This window comes from Symsagittifera roscoffensis, chromosome 7, assembly GCF_963678635.1.
Source record: "Symsagittifera roscoffensis chromosome 7, txSymRosc1.1, whole genome shotgun sequence".
Classification (NCBI taxonomy): domain Eukaryota; kingdom Metazoa; phylum Xenacoelomorpha; order Acoela; family Convolutidae; genus Symsagittifera; species Symsagittifera roscoffensis.
The window spans coordinates 7,658,686-7,686,685 of record NC_087068.1 but is presented as its reverse complement, the minus strand read 5'-3'; the positions used below and the strand labels follow the sequence as shown (position 1 = coordinate 7,686,685).

General features: G+C 36.1%; 1 protein-coding gene across 2 annotated transcripts; it reads right to left on the bottom strand.

Annotated features, from left to right (window-relative positions):
• Window positions 1–308: 308 nt before the first annotated feature.
• On the bottom strand, window positions 309–26,253 carry LOC134851332 (activin receptor type-1-like). 2 transcript variants are annotated; one of them, XM_063867368.1, is made up of 12 exons: window positions 26,068–26,253; window positions 25,472–25,741; window positions 22,299–22,475; window positions 21,572–21,732; window positions 13,645–13,801; window positions 13,072–13,247; window positions 10,207–10,411; window positions 9,620–9,801; window positions 4,186–4,321; window positions 3,295–3,422; window positions 952–1,185; window positions 309–582 (listed from the first exon to the last, which is right to left on the bottom strand). In XM_063867368.1, the coding sequence occupies exons 1-12, from the start codon at window positions 26,108–26,110 to the stop codon at window positions 481–483; spliced, it is 1,971 nt and encodes a 656-aa protein (XP_063723438.1). In that variant the 5' UTR covers window positions 26,111–26,253; the 3' UTR covers window positions 309–480. The 2 variants fall into 2 exon arrangements, with proteins under 2 accessions (XP_063723438.1, XP_063723439.1); XM_063867369.1 differs by having other exon boundaries at window positions 13,651–13,801.
• Window positions 26,254–28,000: the final 1,747 nt, after the last annotated feature.

Sequence of the window (28,000 nt, the reverse complement as noted above, 5' to 3'; positions counted from 1 at the left end):
TTTCACCGAGATCGCCATTTCAGTAAACTTCTTTAATCCACAGAGTACTTCTACATCACCACCAATATCCAGTTTAAATATCTGGCTTGTTCCTCGATGTTGCAATGACGTATTTTTAGTTTTTTTTATCAACTCGGAATATCCATTGAAATTTGCTTCCAAATCAGTAAGCATCTTTTATTTGTGAGATCCTCCGCTATTAATTAGTCATATATGTTTCGATTTCGGCAGCAGCTTGCTGTCAAAAACCATCGCTTATGTTTAAACGTTTTCAACATAATCAATCTGAATTTGGGTTTTTTTTTGGGTTTCAGATGGATTGCTCATTTAATCCAGTTGTTTTGTTGTCTGGGCTCATGTTCTAATATTTGTCATAATACTGTATCAGCATAAAAATGAGTCTGTAATATGTCCAGGTTGGGTAAAATTTGATGCAGTATCAGGTTTTGTTGAGTGTGTTTCATAACTTGAAGACGGTGTCTAGACACAGCTGGCATGGATGTTGTGAGGATGCAGCATCTGCACATGGTGTTCAGTGGGCGTCTGTAACTCTGCTTGTGCCCCGTGTTCTTGTGTTGACTGCTGTCGGCAGAAACGATACATTAGCAGGTGCAACGACAACAACTTATGATTTTAACATGTATTTACATGAACAGCATTGTCGATAGCCTGAATATGCTGATTAACTTCTTGTATTTTAAACAATTTGACAGAAAAAGTGACGCGTGACAGAAACAATTTGACAGAAAAAGTGTCGCGATTCATGTCATGACTATCATGTAAAAAAATAGGACAAAAAATCAAACGTCGTTTTTTCAGTCCCCTTACTAGAATCCACAAACTTAGTCATAATATTTAAGTTTTTGACAAGGGTTTTGATACTTTATCTCATGAACATTTTATGCATTGCTAGATTGAGTCTGTGTTGTGCCAACTATTGTATCATTTAACCTGTTGTTGTTGTTGTGGGAATGTCAGGGGTGGGGGCGGTAGCTCAGTCGGGTGGAGTGTGTCTGCAGGAAGACGCTGTTGGGGGGAGTTGAAGGAGGGGGAGTGAGGAGAGGAGGATGAGGACAGTGACTGAATGAGTCTGTGGAGTCTCTGCTGGACACACACTGCAGACAGTCTGGCTTCACAGTCCTGATCCCAACACTCTTCAACTGTCTCACACACCACACTCAACATCTTCAACACAAAAAAAAACATACCATTCATTGGTTCATTCATTCACACATTGTAGACTGCCACGAGGTTCTAATTCTCCCAGATGGATTTCACTCAGTCTGTAGATTAATTTTCGAGAATTTTAAAATGAAGAAAATGTTCACAGAAACATTTGTTCTGACCAAGTCAATGAAAAAGACTGGAAAAAAACTAGGGAATAAAGTGGGGTTTGATCGCCCGATTTTGACTTCCTCGAGAAAAGCTCGTAGTGTGACATCATACTCAAGCCCTATTGGTCATGATTAGAATTCCAATAAACATAGCTAAAAGAGAGTTGAAAAAGAGTCAATGAACGCAAGGAAACAGAAAAAAAACAACTCTTGAAATCCTAAATAAAACTACATGGCTTTAAAACTCTGGGAACTTCGAGCACAATTTATAATTGGCACTTTTTTGATAAAATTAACCCAGTTTGAGAATTAACTATTACGTAAAATTTTCTTCCGCTGGGAAATCTCAAAAGCTTGTACTTTCGAAACTAGAAGTGGATCACGTTTTTCGTGACCTTTACACTTTTGCTGTTTGATAGTGGAATTTGCATTCCTTTAACAATAAAAATGAACTGAACTTAAAAATAAATCAAAAATCAAACAGCGAAAAAAAATTTGAGCCGTGAAAAAAAAAGAAAACAAAATCATCGCGATCTACATAAGAGTCTGAACTATAATATTCGACTCTTAAACAAACGAGACTGCTCGTATCAGACTGAAGCGCTGAATTTTCCGACTGCCTCCTAGATCTATGGATCAATATTAACATGAAAAAATTAAATGTTATAAAACAAAATGAAAAAATGTTTTCTCTAATCATCCCCCCACACGCCATATAAAGTTCAAAATGATAAATTTCGCTCTTTCTAATAAATCAATTATGGCAAATAAGCTTCTTTCAACCAATTTGGAACGATTTCTAAGACGGATTAAATCTCCGCTTACGCGTTAGTAGCGCGAAACAAATCGCGCGTTAATTGTCCCAAATTGCCCAAAATGACAATCTTTAAACCCCCAAAAAGGACGAAATTTAAAAAGCCTGGTTAAGAAAAGCTAGTTAAAAAGTTAAAATTTGGCTGAAGAAAAAAAACCACCCGAGCACAAATATTCCGTTACTTTCGTTACGAAAGTCGGAACAAGAAACAAATTGTCCCAGTGTCGAGGAAAACTGGTCTGAAGTTTTAACTATTCAGAGTCAAACTTAGCGAATAGATACAAAGCAATCTGAAAACTTGAAAGGAACATGGCAATTTGGGGATTTATTGTTTTTTCATTGTTATCTGGGGACAAAGTTTTTTTTAGATTCTGAAAAATAGGAAATTTCAAAATTTTTGGGTATTATTGTTCCCACTCTCTAAGAGAAAATTTTCTATACCCCATTGACGATATCGACTTCGTGAGTTCAAATTTTAAAAAAAATTTTACATCCGATTTTTTTTGTTAAGTTCTGGGGGCTTGAAAATTGCCAAATCGGCCATGTTCTGTACTAAATTATGCGCGCTCTGAAAAATGTATTCATATTGCTGAGAGCGTATCGCGAATTATTTTATGCGTGGCGAACTATCCCGCACAACAAAATCGTTCCAAATTGAATTGAGGCTAGCTATTTGGATCGGTTGTATTAATTTCACAACTTGATATTGTCCAAAGTTTATTAGGTTTTCAAAAATTTCTTTTCGCAAAAATTATTCGATATGAATTAAGGGACAGTCAGAAAATTCAGGGCTTGCCCTGATATACGAGCTGTCTTGTTTTTTTTTCTACTAAGTTTTTACTAATGATAATGCTAAAAAGAAAAACAGAATTCATTTATCCAACAGTGCTAGCAAAATATGCTATTTATTATAAAATCAACTCAAACTAAATTCAAAAAGTGAAAACTCCAGATGGAAAGGACAGACAAAGGGAACTCAATTGGCCCACTAGACTTCTACCCTGCATTTAAAAGAGCTAGCTAGAGGTACACTTCATAAATAACGAATAAATAAACTGAGTTCCATCCGAATGATAACAGTGGAGGGAATAGAAATGTGCTACTTGCACAGCAACCGAATGCTGTTATGATTACAAATTCACCAACCGGATGCTGTATGCACTGTGGTGGTATCGTGGGTCTGAGACGTCTCTCTGCCACAAACACATTGATCTGCTCGGCTGTGGGGGAGGGGCCGAGCTCAGCCTCAAACGGCACTCGGTACAATCTCTTCTCTACACAAAACATGCTATTACAACCCAATAACACATGCTATTTGTAAATTCAAAGATACAGATATGTTTTTATACCAGCTTAAATTACATTATATATTGTTTTGCAAAATTCGTTGTTGGCAAAAAAAAACATTATATTCAAATTTGTGATCAAATAAAAAAACTCTTCAAAAATAAAAAAAATTCTAAATAAATAAAAAATTTGTACAGAAAAACTCTTCAACAACTCTTAATGGTGTTATGCACTAAACGGCCCAAAATCATTATTTCTACATCTCTTGAACTGAAATTATTGTGGTTGAATTTGATTGGCTAATTAGCCAATCAAGTTCCATCGACATTTTCTGCCATTTCAAATGAAATAATTAATATTCTGCCGTTTCAAGCAGATAAAATTATTAGCCGAATTATTAATTTGAATTTTTTTGTCAAGCCGTTTTATTAAGTTTTCCTTGTCTGTGCAAGGTTTCACAAGTAACTCAAAATTAATTTGATTATTTTACAAAGTTCCATCTTTTCGGAAATTTCGGCTAATATTTTTATCTGCTGGAAAGGTTGATCGGAATGCCTGACCGTCTAACTTGAATTTTATTGGCTAAAATTATCATATTTAATCGCATAATTTCCAGCTAACGATGTAGAAAATTTGATTTTGGACATAAGACCCGTTTAGTGCATAAGACCCCTCTTAATTCCTGATCTAATCAGGTGATAATGTATTCCTAATTTATTCAAATAATTCAAGCGGTTTTCTAGTACTGACCCAGAATGTTTGTACATGAGAGCAGTTCCCACAAGACAAGTGCAGCCGCATACACGTCTATCCTGAGGAATGCCTCGGCTGTGAAGATGATGGCGCCCTCCAACACCTCAGGTGCCATGTATCTCCGAGTGCCCACCTGAAACAGCGAGTTCCAAGTAAGACCATTCCAGTAAAAAGGAACCTGGAAAACCAACATATAAACAATTGCAAGAAAGGTAGTTTGCATCAGCGTTTTGACACCGCTGATGGAAACTGGTACGTCGCTAGACGCTTCCAAATAAAACCCCTAACCCACTTTTCCACAAATGCTTCTTATGTTGCGAATCCACAGTTTCAACTTCCATGTACAACATAACATGCCTTACCTTTCGGAAAAAGTTTTAGAAGTAAAACCGAGAAAAACATTGGGAAAAATGAGACAAAAGCAAGAAAAAAGCTTTTTGCAGTATGAATTGGTAAAACTGAGACCGAGAAATACTCTCCATGAAAGTAATTATTGGTGGACTAATTTCGTACTTCGTGCATCATAAAATCCTACGACTTGGAGATGAGGTGCATCCATCCCCGTACCTCTCGCATGCTAAGCGAGCGCTCTACCATCTGAGCTACATCCCCTTATTGAAGCTAACATTAGGGGCACAATCAAATGGGGGAAATATCGATGACCAAAAAATATTATATTACCTAGAGACCACTCTGCTTATTTTGTTTAGCATTTTCAATATTGCTTTTGTTTGGTATGCTAATAGTTGGAAAAGAATTTGGTCGCACAATGTCAACAGTTAATGAACTGGGCTAACAACTTAGACTTGTGAATATACCATACCAATCACAATCAAAAAGAGTGGTAAGCATGCATAGACTAATCAATGAAAAACAAATTTTAAGACTTTTTCCTGAAAAAAAATTAGCAGACCTATACAAGAGTACTCACTACGTTCATTGCTCATTAAAAATATGGAAAATTTATATACTTCGAGAAAATAATGTTTCTGAAAATTCGGAACTTTAACTGGAAAAGCGTTCCTCATTTTAATTTACTCTCGTTGGATCTGGATGTGCACTCAAAACGACTTGGAAAAGTTTATTAATAACCTATAAAAAGAAAGAATTTTTTTCTCCAAATCATAAATAAAGGACAGTGAAGAACGGTTATTAGAACTAATATTGGCTAGAGACGTCGATTTTCTGTTGGCAAAAACTGGTGTCATGGAATAGCTCTAATGCTCATTCAGAACATCTGAATCTATTTGCAGCAAGGAACAGAACAAGACCCCCCATATCAGGGCAAACCCCGAAGGTTCCGACTGCTCTTTGAAACAATTTGATTCAAAAACTTGACGAATTAAAAAAAAATCGAAATAAATCTCCCCCGCACACACCCTGTAAAAAAGCGTATTGAGCGGCTTGTATCAATAAGATCAACTTGGAATGACTTTCCAGTCGGATTCTATCGCCGCTTCCAGTTGGAGGGGTCGCAGTGTCATCCGCCTCAAAGTGAGACCGACCGGCTGCGGCAAAATGGATGGCATCTCTCACCCCGAAGAAAAAAGACTCATGATTGAACAACAGGAGCTTGGCCGGGTGCTAGTTAACCAAATGAAAAGAAAAACCGCCGCTTACGCATTAATAGCACGATAGATCTCGTGCGTTAATTATCCCCTAGTGGCAATTTTACAAAGGTCAATACCCGTGAAACCGCCAAAGATCAGCGTAGGACCTCTAAAATTTTCAAATGGTATAAAAAACTACCGTAAAGAACAGCTAGTTAAAAAATTGGATTTAAAAAAAAAGAAAACCACTTCGAGTACAAACAATTAGAAAGTTGAAACAAAATATTACAAATAAGACTTCCAAACTTGAAGTGTCTAAAATCTCAAGAACAGGAACGCAAACAATTTTGTTATAAATTCCTTCCACAGTACCTGTTAAAGAATTTCCACCCCGATAAAAAACTAATTCAAAAAGTTTCATTTTAATTGTCGTATTATGAGTTTTAAAAAAATCGGCCGCAGGATTTCCCAAGAATAGCCACATTCGACAAGCAGGTAACATTAAGCAAACTCCAACAATGAAAGCCGGTCGCTGTGCAAAGCTAAACAAAAAAATAGACAAACCATCAAGTATACACGTCATGAAATAGACAAAATCTGTATTAACCAATCAGAATCGAACAAAAGTACGAAATAAATATTTTTTTATTCTTGCATGAGGTTGTTTTTCTTTCTCCACTCTGATTTGCCAATACTTGAATTTGTCTACTTTTTGACGGGTATGAAATAAAAGTTGTCTACTATTCGACCGCAGTCCGCTGTGCAAGTAGCGAAGCAAGTTCCCATCCCTATTTAAAAATTTTTAAAAAAAATTTAAAATTCTTACGTTTTTCATTCAAGGTATACTTTTTCAAGGCCAATGACACCAAAATGTTGTGTTGCAAAAAACATGCGTTGAAAAAACTAAACTAACGATCTGAAAATCGGGTTGTACAAATCAACTATTTACATAGAGGCGAGGCGAAGATTTGTATCGCATGCAATAATGAGCAAGCGTAGCATTGCAAGCTAGTGAATAAAAAATGGGAGAAATCAAAATGCAAAAAAAATAGTTGAAAACTTTTGTTTACCGAGCGGCCACTCAGATGAAAAAACAGCCAATTGAACCGAAAACAAAACAAGCCATAAAAAATTGTTGTCTAATAATAGTTGGAGCGATCAATTTTTACAACTTTGAAATTTTACACCACAACCGACACGAAAAATTTATTTTTAAAAAATCTACATTTTATTGCCGTTCAAACGACACACACACACGCACGCACACACACACACACACACACACACACACACACACAAATATATTTCAGCTTTGACCTAACATAATTCATATTCAACATTGACAGTTCGACATGAATAAAAAAAATTACTTGGAAAACCAAATTGTGAACCAAGCCAACCGCCAGTAGGAAAAATGTCAATGAGTTTTTCGAATGTTTTTTTAACTTTCGAGCTTCAAAAAAAGAAATATATGGCCTAAATGCTCTTTGAATTTAAATATTTCACTAATTGATAATCAGAAACATTTTATTTAGAGAAAACTAACCCAATTTGAGAAAAGAGAAACAATATATAAGCTTATCATATTGATGGGAAATCTGAAATTCAAAATAACTTTCGAAAATAAAAGTCGATCATAATTTTACGCCTTTTTCTCTTTCGTAATTGGAGAGCAAAAGAACTTGAATTATTTTAAAAATTAAATCAAAAAGAGCATAAGATCAAAATTGGTGTGAAAAAATTGTAGACTTTTTCTGAAAAAATCATCACGACCTATATATAACTGCCTTCACTACATTCATTGACAATTGAAAACCCCCAGAGCTAACAAAGGCTAATTATATCGACCAGCCTCGCTTTAAAAGCTAGAGATGTTTTATACTCATTAACGGTCGATAAATCATTGCACAATCCTTCAACCAATAAGAACAATATAACTAGATTACTGTTTTTAACACCCCTTAAACCTTATTTTGTACATGAAAACAAAAATTCGAATGGTTTGAAAAAAATGAAAGGTAAAAATCAGTTTTTCAAAACGACCCATAATTTAAATTTTCAAAAAATGGCCTGTAAACGAAGGGGTTGGGGATTGTTTACCAATGGTAGCCAGTCAAAAAATCAATTTGAAAATAGTTTAAAATTAGCCCATAAAGAGTAACTTAGTTTTTAGCGTTCTAACCTTATAGCTTACTAACAATCTATAAAATGAACGTTGAATGGATGAATAAGTAACGAAAGTAGCGGATCTGCAATTTTCTTATCTCACATACTGAAATTTTGTAAACATCAATTTGGATTTCGAAAAAAAGGTTTTCGACCAAATAATGCTCTTGTTTTAAACAAAAAATTAGATCAAAAGTCGATACAAAGACGCAGGTAACTGGTGATCTTCTTCATTTATCTAAGGCTTTCGACTCAATTGATCATAATTTTCTTTTAGAAAAATTGGAATCCTTAGGCTTTGACTCAACTGCCATAAACCTTCAGAGTTATCTGACAAGCAGAAATCATAAAAATGTCTCAAATGGAAAAAAATCAGATTGGCTCACGGTCGTAAGATGAGTTGCTTAAGATACAGCTCTAGGACCCCTTTTATTAGATTTATATGTCAATGATATGTACAAAACGGTCAATTGTGAGACTATACAATTTGCAGATGATAACATACTGCTGAGTAACGGTAAAAAAACTAGCCAGTGTAGAGAGTTTGGAAAAAATATCGCTTATTTATTGAGCTATTTCAATCTACAATACTTCAAATCAGAACAACAAATATTTCAAGTTGGGATCAAATTATAAGGGAAGTTAAGGAAGTTTAATCATCCATATTAATAACCAACTAACATAATCAGTTTTAAAAAAATGGCACAGGACATCAAACAATGAGACCAATGCTAACAAATTGTCTAGTACCCAGCCATTAACAATGACACAGGATATCAAACTATCAGACCAATGCTAATAAATTGTCTAATACCCAGCCATTCACAATATTCAACTGTGATTCTGAATAAGATATCAGAAAATCTACATTACTTCTGAAAAACAACTCAGCTGGGCCGTTACAGATTGTCCAAATTTCAATCATCGGCAAGTTTATTATTCGATCGTAGAATTCTACCTCTTCGTTTTTTGCGTGATTACAGACCATCAGCAAAACTCTATTAGCATTACAGAACAAATAATTTCGTTTACACCGTTTTCTGCAATATCCAATACGCTAAAAATATATTTTTAGCAAAGGTATTTTACTGCATAATGATTACCAATTATGGGAGCAACTTTTCGCAAAAATAATTGACTCCAAGTCAAAAAAAAATGAAACATAGCCAAGAGACAGTTAGAAAAAAGTCATGAAGGAAATGAAACAAGAAAAAACTATATTTTCAAAAATTTCAAAAAAAAAATAATTGAAAAAAAAAAACGAAATAATTGAAATTAAATTTCATTTTCGAAACTAGAAGTCGATCACATTTTTCGTGACCTTGAAACTTGTGCTGTTCGACAGTGGAGTTTGTCTTCCTTTCAGCAAAGGAATTGAAGCGAATTTTAAAAGCTTCAAAGCGCGAAAAATCAAATTTTAGCGTAAACAAACTTTTCTTCAAAAAGAGCTATGTAAGAGTGTATTAACTACGTTCATGAATCTAAATTATTTTTTTTCAGAGCCAATTTAAGAGGGACCCAAGCCAAATATCTAACGGAAAACTGTCTTGGAAATCATTCAAGTTTTCTTACATGATGGTTTTTGGGCAATTATTTAATTAATTGTCTTTGGCCAAAAATGTTCAATTTCTATACTGCCTGTAAATCTGACTAATATTTCTTGTTATATATCAAGTTATATATCAAATTTGCAAGTGGATTAGGGGTGGATTTACCTGACTGTGAGTGTAGCCTATCTCCTGGTCTGGTCTGAGCTGCATGGCCAGTCCGAAGTCACAAATGCAGCAGGTGAAGTCCTCCTTCAGCAGCATATTTCTGCTCTTGATGTCGCGGTGGGCCACCCGCACTCCCCCACTCATCCCGTCGTGCAGAAATGCCAGCCCACCGAAGAAAGACTCTGCACATTACACATAAACCACACACAAACACATAAACCAGTATATTGCACGCACTAGCAGTAGCTTATAACTGCTAACTAAAACAGAAGCCTTATAACTGCTAACTGCCTTTTTACATATGCTTCGGGTTAACCAATTTACTCGAAAATTACATATTTATCTCTCAATAGTAATAAATCAAAAATAAATATAAATTAATTGTTAAGTTTTTAGACCATGGAAAATTTTGGTTTTCATCTAGATTCAAATTTAACTTCTTCTTCTTGTGTTTAAAAAAATTACAGCTACTAATATATTTCAAACCTAGAAACAAAATTTGCCGTAAAATCGAAATAATTGCACAAACCTAATAAAGGAAGCCAAGTCTTCTTTTGAAATCAGAAGCGTGAGTTGAGATGACTTACCGGCTACGCGTATTATAGCCTGTGGAGATATGGCGTGATGTGATGACAGGTAGTCGTAGAGGGATCCCCTGGGGTGGTACTGAGTGACCAGCCAGCATCCGTCCACTCCTCTGTCGTCTGCAGCCAGGAAGCGGAGCACTCCCAGGTGATGTTGCACTTCAGCCAGGGAAAAGATGTCCACCTCTTTTTGCCACGAAGCCCTGTCCTGGAAATACACGAGAGCAAGAGTAGACAGTTGCTATGCAAGAAGCACGGAATGTTTCTAACACTCTCATCGTTTCAAAAACGTATCGAAAAAAAACGGCTGGAAAAAAGTTCAACAACGCAAAGCAACCGAAAATAAATTGGGTGATCATTTTTAGGCACTTCTCAACTTTGAAGTTCTATGAATTAATAGATCATCTTGTGCTCTTTGACGCTTTTTTGATAAAAAATAACCAATTTAGAGAAAACTTGATCGATATGTAAGTATTTATCGATCGAATATTTATCGATTGGCAATTCTAGAAGTTAAAGAACACTTTTGAAACTATATATATTTCGATTTATTTGAAATCAATTTGAACTTTTCTTATTGGGATGTGTAATTTCTCAATTCCAGTCTTAATACTTGAGAGTGTAGCAATTTTTGATTAAATCTAATTTCAAAGAAAAAAATAGATGTCCTTTAAGCTCTTTGAATTTCTAGAGGGATTTATGATTGGTGCTTTTTTGATAACATTAACCCAACTTGAGAAAACTGGATCAACACTTGAAGTTTTTATTCTGCTAGAAATCTATTAAGTAAATTCACTTTCGAAACTAGAAATCGCTCAAGTTTTTTCGCGCCATTTCCACGTTCGTATTTGGAGGGTGCTATTTAGGCCACTTTCAGCAGATGCATTTCAATTAAACTCAAAAAATGCATCATACCTAATTGCAATATAATTTAAAGACTTTTTCCTGAAAAAAATCAGCAAAACCTATAAAAGAGTCTTCACTACGTTCATTAATTTTAAAAACATCGCACAAACACCTGGCCTAAATAATTTCCTGAGCTTTGTTTTTTAGCACTTAAAAGTGATGCTAAATCTGGAAAATTATAGTATACCCTCAAAACCTATAAATCAGCCGCTCAAAGATTTGTAGGTAAAAAAAAGGTTGCTGACATGAGTAGTCCATTCTTTTCCTAAATTTGAGTCGGAAGTGCTATTAGTTTTATGAATCCAAAGAGAGCGTTTATAAGATATCGCATTGGATTCCCTCCGAAGCTCAAAGGTACCTCAATAATTCCTTCCGGTCACTCTCAGTGGTATTGTTGAAACAACGAAGATAACTATGCGAGTCAGATACTATGCAAGTCATTTAAACAATGTTTCAACCAGATTGATTTACACAAGCGAGAAAAAGACAAAAAAAACAGCTTTAAAAAGCTAAATAAGAAAAGTAAATATAAGAAGCAATGAGCCGGATTTGAATCTGCGATCTCGATATTTTGAGTCTCACGCTCTCGCATCTGCGCCATGAGCCATTGTAACATTCCTAATACTAGCCAACAATTAAGCAGCTACAGATGCTAGTTCACTTATTCTAAGCTCGGCATTGAAAGTACGAGTAGTGAATTAGGAATCTCAGGTCCTTCCATCTGCGATACGGCCGCTCGAAAAACGGCCAGCCAAGACTAGCCTACTAATAAAGCGGAGAACAGATCGTAATTAAAGCAAAAGAGACACCGAAATCAATGTATTTACTACTTTGGTTGTAAAAAAATTGAGTAATACTATAGCAATCTGCTCGCTAGCTCTCTTATGGGAGAAAAATCAATTCTAAAAAGAAAAACATTTGAACTAGGTAAAAAATGGCAAAAATGACAGGTAAAAATACTAAAAAAAAAAAACGTTTAAAACTGTAGTAAAAATTCGAATTAAGCGAGGGGGTCAGCCACATCAACTTTCCACTATATTAGTCTAATACGTGAAATAATCAAACTACTAAGTTTCGACACTCAAGACAAATTTTAAAATCTAAACCACGACTAATAGGGCTGTAAAATGATACCACATTTAAAATCCTATGGGTTTTCGTTGACATACTACAGTTGAGCGGACGAAACATAACCTAATCCTCAAATATTTCCCGCCCTTTTCCAGTTGTCGGAACGAAAACAATAAATCGCCAACCGAGCAATATTATTAATTTCCACGATAATTTTTGCTAAATGTCGCCCTTTCGTAATTTTTTAACACAGAGGCGAAGTTGCACTTCGCGTACACAAGCAAAAATATGACCGATAACGCTACTGGGAAAAACTGAAAGAGTAAAACTTTGAGTCTACAAGTGACGCACGCCAATTATGTGTCTACATAATTGCTAAGTTACGCGAGCCAATTACGAAGCATTAGCAGTACCAGTCAATTAGAAAAAAAAATTACCAGCCAGCATGCCTTATCTTATAGAGCGGACGCAATTTACCTAGTATACAAATTCCGAAAAAGTTCATTAAAAACATCCGAACCTGCCCAGGTTTGAACCCTGTTATTTTGTTGCGAGTCTCCTTCCGTACCTCTACGCTACAGATCCATGATACCTATAAGCTAAAGTGCTATTTGTAATATGATAGTCTGTGTGAATACCCTTAACATTGGCTGTACTTAGTAGCTGGTTATTGATCAAAATGAACGCTTTCAAAATGAACACTAATACTTGCGACTTAGGTTGGAAAACAAGAGGGTTCATACTATTACACCAGCTTTGCTTGTGTAAGTATAATCAATATTTGGAAGACAGTCCCTCAAATTTAGATTGAATACTAGTTTTGCGAAAACCCAGCCCCTGTGGAAAAAATCCAACGCAAGCCAGTGGATGTAAAAAAATAGTGTGACTAACTGATACGTAGAACACTTTCACAGCCACTTGTTTTTCGCCCATGAAGCTGTGCTGCAGTTTGTACACACTGCCGAATTTGCCCTGACCAATCAGAGGGCACTCTGAGAGATCTAGAGACCGTAGAAACTTCTGGTTTTCATTCAACAAGCCCATTGCATTACCATCTGTCCCTGTACCTAGATAAAGCAAATTACACCAGATTTCAAGCAATTTTTCCCAATTTTGAACAACTGATTTGTGGCAATCTTAAGCCTACTATAATAAATCGCAACAAAAATCAGTTTTCGGCACAAGATTGAAAAAATGCGCACGCGAAGCCTACATGAAAGCAACTCATTTCTACCTTGTTTCGTGTTTTTGTTGGATAAATGAAAACTAAGTCAAAGTGTTGTATAAATAAAATAAACAGACATGGCGGAAGTTGCTTTTGCTTTTCGGAATGATTCAAAACAATTTTCGATTTTATTGATTTTTAGTTCTGCAACAAGAAAAAAAAGGCGCCACAGAACTTTTAACTAATAAACCAGGATACAATTGGCAAAACAAACTTGGAAAAAAATTAAAGGTGTGTACTTGTACCCGAAGAGCCTGCAGCTTCGCGAGTAAGGTGACATGTTGCTCCCTCATGGTACATATTAGCCTCGCCTTTGTCCCTGTTTGCGTCGCCACTGGCCAGCATGCAGCCACGGTTAGAATTAGTCGAGTTCAACTGATCACTAGTGCCGCGCAACTGAACATACAGTGAAAATTGAGCACATTACATCTACATATAACAGAAATTCTTCCAGTGTGAACCCCATACTTAAGCTTATGTACATTTTTACAGTTCTGGTTCAAAAGCAAAAGTAGTTAAGCAAAGCTATTTCACAAGCTGTTGAAAAAGAACCTAAGATTCACCAGAAAGAAAAAAAATCTCTCAAAAATCAAAAGTCTAGCCAACAGCCAGATGGAAATTGTCAATAAATGCAAAGAGAATGAAAAAATGATTGTTTTTCAAAATTTTAAAGTTTCGAGCTTAAAGAAAAAATATATGGCATTAAAACTATTGAATTTCAGGAACAATTTATGATTGACACTTTATTGATAAAACTAACCCAATTCGATACATTTGGATCAAAATTAAATTCATTACTGCGCTGGAAAACCTAAAAATAAATTCCATTTCAAAGCTAAATGACGTTGACATTTTTTTTGCGCTATTTTCGCTCTCGTATTCGTAGAGTGCGATTTGTCCTCATTTTAACAAATCAAGGTAAATTGAACTAAAAACACGAAGCGAAGCTGAGCTTCGCATTAATTGCCATACAGCAAAACATTTGAAGAAAAAACATAATAGTTAAAAAAATAAATGTTGAAAAAAACTAACGGATCCTAACCGTTCGTATAATCAATTAAAAGAAAACTAGGGGCCAGTCAAACTTCGAGTTAACTGTTTGATAATTTTAGAATTTGTTTTACTTATGCGGGATGAAATGGGTAAATTCAAAAATTGGACTTTGCCCGAAACCTTAGTTTCTTCTCTACTAAAAATTTTTTAAGAAATTGCAACCTTTCCAAATACATGAAATTTTCCTCACAAAAAATAAGGAGCCGCCGCTGTAAGAAAAATTCTCGCAACCGGTTCTTTCGATTGAAATAATCAAACTTGATAGGATAGTGTCTATGAAAATCAAACATTTCCTTAAAAAAATCGGTCAAAAGTTCAAAAACCTTCCGAAATGTAGGTCGTGACCATTACCAAAACCGGATTTCAATAAAAGTCAAAAATAAAAAAATCAGAGAATTAAAATATTGACTGTTCTGAGAATAATACCTTTTTGTGTAAAAAAAAACAATTGGGCGTAGCCACTTGAGCAGAAGAGATTCACAAAATCTGCTGTTTCGATTGAACCAATTGTCGAAAAAAAGTCAAAAGACGGTACAAAAACCAATTATTGACGTCTCCGAGGGCCCTAACTTTCTGTAAAAAAAATGGGCGTAGTCCTCTATGCAGGTGAGGTTCCTACAATGCGTTCTATCCATTGAACTAAAAATTTCAGATTTGGGAGAGTAGTTTTTGAAAAACCGAAAAAAATCCAAAATAATGGGTCAAATATTCCCCCCACATACTTTTTCGAAGGCTGTCGACAGTAGGGTAAAGTAAGACATAGATAAGGGTATTATAGACACACAGAGTACGTACTCTTTTAATTAATACGCCTTATTTTTGAATTTCGGCACAGTAGTTTTCTACTGAACACAAAATTTTGTTGAAATTTGGAAAAAATTTCGAAAATGTCTCAAAAAATTAAAAACAAAAAACTCAACCCCATACATTTTTATATTACCTTCTTTTGTCGAACAGGAATTTTTTCCGTCAAAATTACAAAATATAAGTTGACTAAGCCGATGCAACATCAGCTGAAACCAATTAGTCGAAAAAAAAGTTTAAAAAAAAGTTGTTCATAATCAAACATGGTACAATGACAAAATACAGAACTTTCAATTTAAACAAATAACATAAAAAAAATCCCTGCTTTACAAATAAGGTTGATCAAAGTAAGTACCAGATAATAGAAATGACATTTAAGAAAAAACAGAAATTGAACTAGGCCAAAAACCACGAATCCGAAAAATCAAAACTTTTTCAATAAAATTAATGGAAAAAATTTTTACTGCCCCAATCTATTACCTTGACTAGATATATGAGGTACTTTCAATTGAATTTTCAAGAAAATGATCATATCTTGATATTTATCATTCCAAAATTTATTATTCTGTGCTATTCTGTGACCAAAGTTAATTACGGAGAAAAAAGTATAGTACCCAGTTAAAAGCTTGCTTATCCTTGCAATAGCTAAGGATACATAAACCATGAGTCAAAATGCTGAAAAAAAAAACTGGCGTGAACGATAAAAAATAATCATCACGACCTATATAAGAGTCTTCACAAGAAAAAATAGAATTTAACACAGACGAAGCGGAGCTACGTCTTACGATACATCAAATATAGAAAAAATTCGTTTGTCTCGATATGAGAATTTCTAGGCAAACATTCCAGACAATTGAATATTATTTTAGCAGCAGAACAAAGCTTACGAAGAGGAAACAAAACTGACAACCTTTGAGCAGACACAAGTTCAGCCAAAAAAAAAGTTTTCAAAATCTTTCAAGCCTCTCTGAAAAACTACAGTGAAATTTGCTTAGAGCATCAAAACAACAGTGATTTGGCCACTAAGCCGACAATCTTTGTGTACACGCCAGTTGAAACGGAAAAAAAAAGATTTTCTAAAAAAAATTTATATCTTCCAAATCCGTCCCTGAAACTGAAATGAACAACACTTGCACTTGCTTATGCAGCCAAAGTTGCTAGCGGCGCAAGCAGAATCAGTGATGTGGCCACTAAAACGACAAAATTTGAGCAGACAACAGTTGGCCCAAAAAATACTTTATACATTTTTTTTAACTTTCAAGTGCCTCTCGGAAAAACAAAGTGGACGTTTCTTAAGCCACGAAAAAAACAGCGATTTGACCACTAAGTCGACAACCCTTAAGCACACACCAGTTGAACAAAACAAGCACTTTTATTGACAAATGGATTCGAAAAAAGTTGACTCAATGCTCACAAGTTCAAACAGATGAATAAAATTAGAGCACTCATTCTCGTAAAGGCAAAACAAAAGAAGCGAGAGCTGCGTTATAACCCTGGATTACTACGGACGCTACGAAGAATATAAGAGAAAAATATTGCCTCCACGAGCGATTTAGTACTTGTTGTTCAGAACTCTTAAAATGGGCAGAAACTGTCTTCAGATGTGTTTCATTTTCTGCAAAAAAGTGCCCCATATAGACTTCAGATGGGGTGGACTGATGCATCATAATAAAGCCCTTTCTATTCAAAGCTATCGACATTGAATTATCTTCGAAACATTTCTCAGTGTCGGGAGAAAAAGGTTACAAAGCTAAAAAAATAATATCAGATACAAAGCTAAAAAAAACAGCAAAGAAGGTATATGCCCACTTTATGACAACAAACAATTCCTTTATATTCTCTTTTTGAGTAAAATTTTGATTCATTGCAGCATTTCTGAAAAGGAATATTTTTTCGAATTGTTAAGTATACAAAGCATTTGGGGTCTAACCCAAATTTCTGCAACATTTTTAACGGGTCTGCTATTTTCTTGAGTATATACGCATTATATTCGTAGTTTTAAGCAGGACGGAATGTACACCAGAAGAAACTCACATTTGACAATTAAGTCAATTTGAAAAAACTGGATCACCCAATTCGAGAACACTGGATCAATATTTATTTTTGTTACTTCTCTGGAAAACCTAGAAATTTAAATGCCGTTTTAAAAACAGAATTCGATTACGTTTTTGCGCCCATTCTGCTCGGTAGTGCAGTTTGTCTTCATTTTGACTAACTGTGTTACCTGATTTTGCGTAGAAAACAAGACAAATAAAATTAAAACACACCCGAATACAAATTTCCTCAGCATTTTTCAAATCGTTGGAACAATAATTTCAAACTTGAATTCCCTCACAATTTTCACTTTGAACGGAATGCAATCAGACAGTACTTTTGCAAAAATTCCTTAGCTTTAACACTCAATTGACTGAGATTACAATTAAGGAAAACCTCGTCTGATTGTAGAGTCTTTTTAGGTCATTCTATAGTCCTGTCATCTTGTTCAACTAGTACATGCGCGATCCCGAGATTCTATTCAAAAACTTCTATAGGAGGGTGATCCACGTCAGACAACTCAACACATGACCACTCAAATCATCAAAACTTGTACTCATTACACCTTTTCCAAGCATAACCAAAAATTGGATTTATCAGAGTATCAATCCATTGCAAATTTCTTAATCAACCAACACTGGAGAAAAAAATGATAACGGATTCACGAATATTGCAAAAACTTTCATATTTCGGGATAAGTTTCCCGGCAGTTTGCGCAGCTGCAAGCGAAAATCCAAGTACATGGTTTGTTTATATCAAAGTTTGTGTCAAACCAGCTCCAGAAAAAAAGCAACGAGTCTTTTCTTGAGGCCCACGTCGTCAAGAACATTGACGTAGGGTTGTAGTTTGTTAAATAATCGCGGGGTCCTTTACCAAAAGTTACCACGGCCGGTCTCGAGCTTCATATCTGGTAGATTGAATATCTGCTTCTCTGAAATTCTTGTGTAATTTTGAATATAGGGAGTCAGGTGGTTATTTAGCGACACATTGTATTTTCTGCTCAGAAGTTGGGAGAGCATCAGGAGGTCACAGATCTGGTAATATATGGATAAAGGAAGAATATTGAGAGCATAGAGACGCTGCTTGTATTTCAACTCAGGATATTCTAAGATCCAGTCAGTCGCTCTTCGTCGCACCTGTTCGAGACTTTTCATGTCCGCTTTTGATGGACTCCAGACGCAACAGCCATAAGAAAGAATGGGAAGCACCATCGACTTGTACATGTTCAATCTTTGGTGCCAGTGGAGACGTCTAGTAGAATTTCTCTTCAACATTGAGAGCACTGGATTGGATTTGCCTCAGATATATGTGATATGCTCGCTCCACTTCAAACTGGTCGAAATGATAATTCCGAGGTCTTTTTCGGGCGAGACAGTTTTCAGTTCTTCGTCATACAAAATCAGAGAGCTGGGGCAGTTTTTCGTGAAGGAGAGGAGGTGACACTTATCGATGTTGAAAACCATATCGTTCGAGTCGCACCACGTTTCCAAGAGTCGTAGATCTTGTTGGAGAAGTGAAGTACAGCTTTTATCGCGAATTGACAGTAACTTGGTATCATCAGCGAATAAGAAGGGTAGAGACAACAAGCCATCGGTTATGTCGATCACGTAGATTAGAAATAAAATAGGACCAATGATGGATCCTTGGGGAACTCCACTAGTGACTAACAGGAAACCGGATGTTGCTTCGCATATCAGAACATATTGTTTCCGACCAGATAAATAACTCTTGATTATTTTCAGCAGACTTCCTCTTACGCCTAGATGCTGAAGCTTCTGGATAAGAATACTGTGATTGATTTTGTCAAAGGCTTTTGAGAAGTCTAAATACACTGTTTCAACAACATTATCAGTGTTCAACACGCCTTTATAGATGTTGTCAATGAAGATCAGAAGTTGTAATACAGGCGATTTCCGCTTCTGGAAGCCAAATTGACATGAAGGAATGCGATCGTACACAAACACAAATAATGAATCAAATATGCATTTCTCGAACACAAACACAAATAATGAGTCAAATATGCATTTCTCGAACTCGTAATCGGCTTTGTCAGTTTGGAGAACATTTGACAAAACTGCTTCCGAGTTCTGTATCTTCTGAAAAATGGAACATGATGGTTTGACCGCGCCTTTCTTCTTTAAAATTGTCAGTTACTTCATCAGGTGGGCCGATTCTGGTGACGACTTCTTGAAAGGAATACAGCGTAACATCAGTGCACGCAACCATAAATGCCATTCCTCCAGCAACACATTCGGATTCGACCAGCACTTTCCAACGAGAGGAAACTCGGATATCAAGGCGGAGAGACTAGCATAGTCGGCATGTGCAAAGCTGAAGCGCTGCATAGGTGCTAAAACTGGTTCTTTGTATGACACGGAAATTGCGATAGAGATGGGATTCTGATCAGAAAACGTAGAGGAACTAAGGACAGTATCATCAATGCTCACTGAGATGATAGGGTCTGGAGAGGAGACAGCAAAAACATCTAGCAACTTCGAAGACGTTGTGTTGAAATCAACTACTTGCAACAGGTTGAATCTGTCGAGAAGCCTAACGATATGCGATTCATAAGCATCGTCAGAACTGAGTATGTCCCAATCATTTCCAGGCAGGTTGGCATCACCAGTTATCAAGATTAAGTCTACAGGTAATTTAACTCTCGTGAGTTCTGGAAAGATAGATTCCCATTTATCTAAGCTCCATCGATACGAACTATTAGCAGGAAGATTGTAGATGCAAACCAAGAGCGAAGAGAAGCTTGTGAGGGTAACTCGACAAGCTATTACGTCCATATTATCATTTACATTTAGCCGTAATGGGGAATGTAGAAGGCAACTGGCTATACCAATGAGAACACCACCATGATTGCAAACTCCGTTGTGTGCCGGTCGTTCACTGCGATATAAACAAAACTGAGGAAATTGACATTCGTCGTCATTGAAATCGGACGTTAACCAGGTTTCAGAGAGGCAGAGAATGTTTGGCATGGATAAAATAACGGAACTCGCGAAAGAAGTTCTTCTGTCAATTGAGACAAGACTGCGAACGTTAAAAACCAGAACTTGCAGGGACTGTAGTCAATCGGTTCTGCTGCCAATATTATTATCATCAAGTTTAGCATCACTCACATCGACTGGGTTGTCGTCAAAGTACAGCTTTAAAGATCGCAATTTGAGACGTGAAGAATTGGTTCCACTTAACAGCAGCTCCCGTCGCTTGTACAGGCACGCATTCTCTTACTCACGGTCGGCCTTGCTGAGCCCGCGTGAAATCAAAACACGTTTTTCGAAGCTTGAGGTATAAAGATTTGACGAGGATTTTTCGAACATCGTAAGCACTGTTCAGTGTCACGAGAAGGGTGCGGGGTCTGCCTTTATCTTTGTTGAGCTTGCCTAGGCGTGTAACATCGCTGATTTGGGTTGTTTATGATGAGTGATCGAAAACTGCCGAGACAGCAGCATGTTCACAGTCAATTAATTCAGCGGGAGATTTATTGGGAAACTCTTCAATGCCGTCAATGCGTAGTTGCCTTGCCTCACCTCGTTCTGCCGTGCCATGCGCTGCGCTATCCTGCCTTCCACTTGCGCTGCCCCTCTTTTTTCTAAAGTTCTTTGCCTTGCGCTGCCCTACCCTGCGTTGCACTACCCTACCTTTCTTTTCCATCCTCGCCCTGCCCCGCCTTGCGCTGCTTTACCCGGCCTTGCTTCTGCTCGCCATGCTCTGCCTTGACCCTTCTCGCCCTGTGCTACCTTGCTTTACACTGCCTTGTCTTGGACTGAAATGTTTCTTTAGTATTGCATATGATGAAGTTTAAACATGCAAATTATCGTTTGTTTCTGAAAGCTTAAATATAAGCCATTTGATATAGCTTAAACAAGGGGAGACAGGCAAACGCATCTAGATATATAATAGATTCATCTGATAAAATAATTTGACAGCTTTGCCTTTTATTTTTTAACTACTGCTAAAAAAATCGAACGGCAACTAATCGAGAATTATAACTGAATCAGCAAACACTTACTTTTTATCAAACCCAAAAAACCGCAATCTCGATGAATTCGAAAAATTGTAAGCCATGTCAAAAATACTTTTTGTTAACACTAATAAACACTACTACATGAAACTCGCGATTACTTCACTTATTTGATGTTCTTGGTATTCCTTATCGTTCTTCAATAAGTTAACTTAAGCCATGTTATGAAACAAAACTTGTGCCTTGAAACGAAGTTGGCAGATCATGACAACAACTTGTTCATTTAATGCCTGTTTAATTACCAGATGGATGAGTTTAGTATATTTGCAGGATGTGAAGAGGAAAGTGAGCACAGCTACTACTCCTATCAGGGTAGCCGGAACCAGTGTCACCAGAAGCACCAGTCCCAAGTGACCCAATCCCCTGCCACCTTCTGTTCGGTCACCCGAACCTCCTTCAGCATCTGGAAGACAAAAAAACGATTTTGAAAAAAAAAACGATTTCTCCATGCTCGGTTTGAAGACGGAGCTGTTTTTAGTTAACTGGCAAAAGACGTCACCCGGATGTTAATTATTGAAAGTTAACTTGAGCTATGGCTGTCTTAAATGAGCTCAACTCTCTTAATTCTATTCTATTAATCCATTTTTGCATGAAATTACAATAAAATTTCAATAAACCACGTGATTGACAATGCATGTCATGAATAGGTATCATCACTGCTACGGGTAAGCGTTAATTGAGATACTTACTCAACAAGAGACCCATAGGATTCGCCTGTGAGGGATTCCTGGGGGTATGATCAAAATCTCTGCTTTGCTGCATAATCAAGCATTAGTTTAGTGAAGCTTAAAAAGTTTACTTGGCTCTTCTACACTTTCTCATAAGTTGAACCATGCGAGTTTTGATTTTAAAAAAACATGAAAAAATCCAGCCCAGATTTTAGCAACTATTGAAAAGGTCTAAAGAATTTTTACACCCTTCGTAGAATTTCAGTTTACATATCTGGCAAGAACAAAAAAAGTGGCTAACCTTTTGGTTTGGCGGGAATTTTTAACTGACTGGCGTAGATGACAATATTGCTGGCCCTATTGCAGCCATCCAATCCATGGTCGCAGCAGCAGAGGGCAAGTTCTAACTTCGAATTATTAATCCGCTGGCATGCAGAGTAAGGATTCGAACACTTATATAATTGAGTTGTAAAACACACTAAACAGAGAGATACAATAAGTATGGACCTAAAAATGCTATAAAATTAATGGCACATCTTAAAGAAGTCTTCCACTAATGAAACTGTAGACGGTTTATTCGTGGGGAAAACATACTAGCAGTTCAGCTCTTCACAGAGAACTGCAGTTGTGACCCTGGTTAGGAACTACAATTTTTTTGTTTATTTTTCTGGGCTGGGTTATGTTTCCTCAGCCTCAAGCAACGAGCACGGATCACGGTGGGCCTCGAACATCCGACCTATCGATTGAAAGTCGGAGACGCAACAACTTCACCACCGCTCCCGATCAATCGCATTTCGCAATCGGAAAACGATATTGGTATAAAATGAGGTCCACATGTTTCATACATATATCACCTAAGTATATCTTTAATCTGAAAAAGAAGCCGGTTGCAAGAATATCGGCTATAAAAAGTTTGTAGATTTTCAAAATCGGTCAAGTTTTTGTTCTATCGATTAATCGGGTAGAGTGTCACGGATTGTCGCTTCAAAACAGAGTGGCTTGAATCTTTTATTTGCATGGAATTTAGACGGGCTTGCAATTGTGAGATGGGGTTGTGAGACGGTAACAGCAACATTTTCTTCTGACAGCCTAAATTTGAAAAAATGAATAATCTGGAAAAAAGAACTTTGAAAAAAGGAATTAAAGTTTTTTCGGGTTTGCTTTGAAATAACTGAGATCTGAACTTTCTCTGCCATTTGCAGAGCAACCGGCTTCTCTTTTTTACATTAAAGATAAAGATATACTAAGTCGAAGTATCAATTCTAAAAATATTTAAGAAATAAACTAGCAAGCCCGTCTCCAATCATCAATCGGCTCGCAAAAATTAGGTCGTTTCGATCAAGCTATTCAAGCAATACGACTTCGAACTATTTCAAGTTAAGCCACATCGTAAACCGGTTTGAAAAGTTTTGAATTTCATAGAACGAATAGGTTCGCGAAAAACGTTTTTCTCAGAAAGCTATTGACGCTATCAAACTTTGAAATACTTCAAGTTCTTTTATCGAACAAATCGGACGGCGAAGTTTTTCTATTAAAACAATTCAAGCGACAAAATTCTGAAAAACTTCAAGGTGGTTCATCGGCCGAATCATTGTCCTTTGGAAGCTATTCAAGAATTTCAGAATGTTTCATTGGGCTTATCAGTTGGTGAAATAATAAAAATTTTCTTAGCGAGCTATTGAAACGATGAAACTTTGAACTATTTCAAGTTATTTCATAAAGCGAACTGGTTCTGTTATTTTAAGTTATTTTTTGAATAGTAAGTTATTTTTGGAATGGAATCAGATAACGAAAAATATTTTCTATTGAAGCCATTCAACCGATGAAACGTTGAAATTTTTAAAGTTGTTTCATAGACTGTTTCAATTTGCTAAAAATTTAAGTTTAAGCTTATCCAGCACTGAAATATTGAAATATTTGAAGTTAAATGATAGCGCGAATCGGTTTGCTAAAAGTTTTAAGTTTTTCTAGGCATGGAATTTGTTGTTTGTAGTTGTTTCGTTTCATTGCATGCTTATTCCACTAAACAATTGAGACACGCTCATACCTGTAAATACTCAACTTCCCATTTCGAGCTTGCCATTAACCAAAAAAAAAAATCTGTGCCCAAGATCCATAAAATCAGTTTAATACGTATCAAAATACTGGAACAGACAAAATTACTTGAAAAGAAGAATCGACCTATACAGTTGCCAAAAGCTCGAATAGACAGACTTATTAAAAAACAGAGCAAACTTTCCATTTTCAAAGGGTTTTGCATGCAACTTTTATTTCTCAGACAACCTTGAGAGACAAATTTGGTCTGCATAGAGTTGCAAAAAGCTCGAATAGACAGACTTATTAAAAAACAGAGCAATATTGCCATTTTCACAGAGTTTTGCATGCAACTTTGATTTTTCAGACAACAAAACTTTTCAAAATTATAATTAGTAGCAAAAAGTTCGGACAGACAGAATTAATAAAAATGAGCAATCAGTGATTTTCGACGCTTTTTTGCATGCAAAATCTGAAGCCGAACAACCTTGAATTTTTTGTCAGACCAAATTCACAATGCGAGATTGTCAATTATCCGATGATTATGCAAGCCTAATTTTTAAATACTGCTATGAGCATCCAGGTTTTACTATAAAATATTTCGACGCTTCGGATGCAATTGCCCGCCGTGGTTATAGGTTTTGAGCGAAACTCGGATCTACTTAACAATCCCCCTATTGTATCTACTAAAGAATCTCCACCCCTGTAAGTAAAAACAGTAATTTCGCACAAGAGCATTGTATGTAAGTTCGGATTTTGCTGCATTCTGATTGGTCGACAGTTTGCTGCAAGTAACCTTAGTAACGATCTCCTCCCCTTTCTTGAAAGGGGGATTGTTAAGTAGATCCGTAACTCTGCTTTATGAACTTTCTACGTTATGTTTATTTCAGTTTTAATTTCCGTTGATGTCTAGACAGTTGCTCTTTTTAATTATTTCTGTCTGTCCGAACTTTTTGCAACTAATTATATCAGCAGCAAAAATTTGGAACAGACAGAAATAATAAAAAAGAGCAATCTGCCAATTTTGAGCAATCTTTGCTTGCAAACTTCAATTTATAGATGGCCTTGAGACATATTTTCTGTCTGAATAATTAGCTTTTCCATAAAAAAATTCGGAATTAGATCATTTCCTCTTTTTAATTAATTTTCTCTTTTCCAACTTTCTGCAACTGTACATTTTGGCAAAACTTTGCATGAAAGAGCTGCTTTTACGGACAGACAGCATGTCTCAAGGTTGTCTGAAACATCGATATTGCATGCCTATACAAAGTTGCAAAAAGTTGGAACAGAAAAAATTAATTAATATATCTATCTTTAGAACAAAGTTTGCATGCTATCTTAAAGCTTCAATCAACCTTGAGAGATCTTTTTTACCTGAAACTAGCTTTTAAATTTTAAAAAGCGTTCTGAAATAGTAACATTTATACCAAAATCACTTACTCTGGTGATAAATGCTGTCTCGAGTTACAAGCAATTTCGGCTCTTCTTTTCCAACTTTACTCTTCGTTCCCCAATCAGCAGTATTAGTGATATTTTTGAGGGACGGATTATACTTCTCGAGAACTTCTACTCGTACTATCGCCATGCATACAAGTCCAGCTGGACAAACTACCAAAACACTGTCCGGCTCAGACCCAGAATCTTCGGTATAGTTGTAGCACCGCAGGGATAGACACGGGCAACAACATGCTGCTAGTAAGAGTAACACGCCTGCATTAAATAAATAAACAACTGGTAAATACGCAAACTGAATTGAAAACGATGGCGAACGAATGATGGCTGAGTCCCTAATACTTAGATGCACCCCTGAAGAAATTAGTTTGTGCTCAAAATCACCCTGGACACGGTGAGAATTTGTTCAAGTGTATTTTGTAACTTTGCTTCAAAATCGCGGGAACCATCTTTCATACTTTCTTTTTTTCAAGACCCACTTATTATATTTAAAACAAAAGGGTAGTTTCAAATTATTGTAGATTTTACCATGCAGATTCAAAGTATTTCATTTATTCTGAAGTATAGTTAAAATGCTTGCTTACCCAATAGCCGCATACTGACGATTGATATTGCGTTGAGAATCATTTCGCTACAGCTTTTTTTAAGCTCCACATGCGTTCAAGGTCATAGAGTGGAGGCAGGAGAAAAATCGATTTTCTGGATGCACTCTCTCAAAAAATAGACAAAATTATCGACCACATAGCTCAATCTGAATAATATCAAACTCAACAAAGGCGAACACCAATTGCGAAGACTTGAATCACCTCACACCTCCGTTAGAACAAATAAGACAAACACAGTTGCTTTTTGTTTTTGCATTCACGTATGCATGCAATGATTTCGAGAATAGTGTACACCTAATTTAACGCTCTGAAAACGGATTTTGACCGTTGTCTCGACAAAAAATCGACGCTTAAAAGGTAGAAAATACTCAATTGCGTTTTTAGTAACTGTTCAACCTTTTGTAGATTTATCGCATAGAAACTCATAATTCAATTACAAAACAAGATTATATTTGAAGAAACTGACTTTATAAAAATGAAATCTGGCCCAGAGAACATAGAGAACGCGATAAAAATAAAACCGAATTTCGATCTTTTAGAGGTGTGCTCTTACTTAAACTTCAATAACAATATTATTCAATTTGTCTTTTTTAGCTAAAAATGATATTGATTAAGAGGCAGTTGTAACAGTGATAAAAAGGTCTGAGAACTGAAAAGTTTCAAGGAATAACTTCTGTCACCTCAAAGCTCTTTGAGTTCTCAAAATCTTTTAACGTAAGCTTCTTTTCATTCTCGGCCACTAGAATGAAACAAATGTATAGGAAATAAACTTCAAGAAAATATAAAATATTTAAAGTCGCTGAGTTGAAAATTGGCTCAGTTGGAAATTTACCTAACAGAAGACACTTAGCAACAACTCGCCAATCCTTTGTTAATCGTGAAAAAAAATCACAAAAATGGGTAACTCTTTGTCGATTGAGGACAGAACGTCAGTTCGAATAGAGACAGTTGTAAAAGAGTCAATGAACGCCAGGAAACAGAAAAAAAAACTGACTGACTTTTGAAAAAAAAAACTTTTAACTTTCGGATTTCAGAATTTAAAAAAACATTCCCAAGAAAGAGGAATTTATTCTTGACATTTTTTTGATAAAACTAAATCAATTTTAGAAAACTTGAGTAATAGATAAAGTTCTGATTTCGCAGGAAAATCTGAAAACCAAAACCCTCTTTCGAAACTAAAAAGTCGTTAACGCTTTTTCGCACAGCTCCAACTTTTGTAATTGGAGAACACAATTACCTAACGTTTTAGCAGATGCAATTGAATTGACTCAAAGAGCGCAAATTTATCGAGGTGCATTCGTAAATTCATTAAAGGATCTAAAAGCATATCTGTAAGTATAAGGGCATCTAGACTTTTTCCTGGAAAAAAAACTATTACAAAAATCACCAAGACTTATATAAGAGTCTTCACTACGTTCAGTGACTCTTAATAGCCACCAAGAACAAAAACGGACTAAACAGCACAAAATAACCCAAAAGTTCCAAGCCTTTGAACCAGAAAAAAATCCATGCTTTGGAAATTAGGCGGACTAAAATTAGACAGACAAGCGAAAAGTCGACAATTCAACTTTTCCCGGAGAACAATTTTCAATTTCATAGCTTATTGAAAAAACATGGACCGACCCGACCGGGTCTCAAGCCCAAGACCTTAGGATGCAAAGGCAACCACCATGCCTCTTGAAAAAAAGGAGAGGAGCCTGCAAGTTGATGAAGTTCAACAGATATGTTAAGAAAAAAGTTTACAGTAAAAAAGTCTGGAACCAGATCAGAAGAGATTTGCTCTGGCAAGTGTAAGAACTAGAGCACTCGAGAATGGCGAGGAAAATTTAGTTGCACCTACACCAGCTATCTAGACAGCATTTAAAAAAACAGATTAAACAACTGCACATCAGAGAAAAACATCAGGTTTCAA

Coding starts and splice junctions, on each gene's coding strand:
- LOC134851332 (XM_063867368.1), bottom strand. CDS start 26,110: ATGATTCTCAACGCAATATCAATCGTCAGTATGCGGCTATTGG. Junction 13,248..13,644: donor TGCAGGCTCTTCGGGTACAA/GTACACACCTTT, acceptor TGCTTTATCTAG/GTACAGGGACAGATGGTAAT. Junction 583..951: donor TCCCACAACAACAACAACAG/GTTAAATGATAC, acceptor TTCTGCCGACAG/CAGTCAACACAAGAACACGG.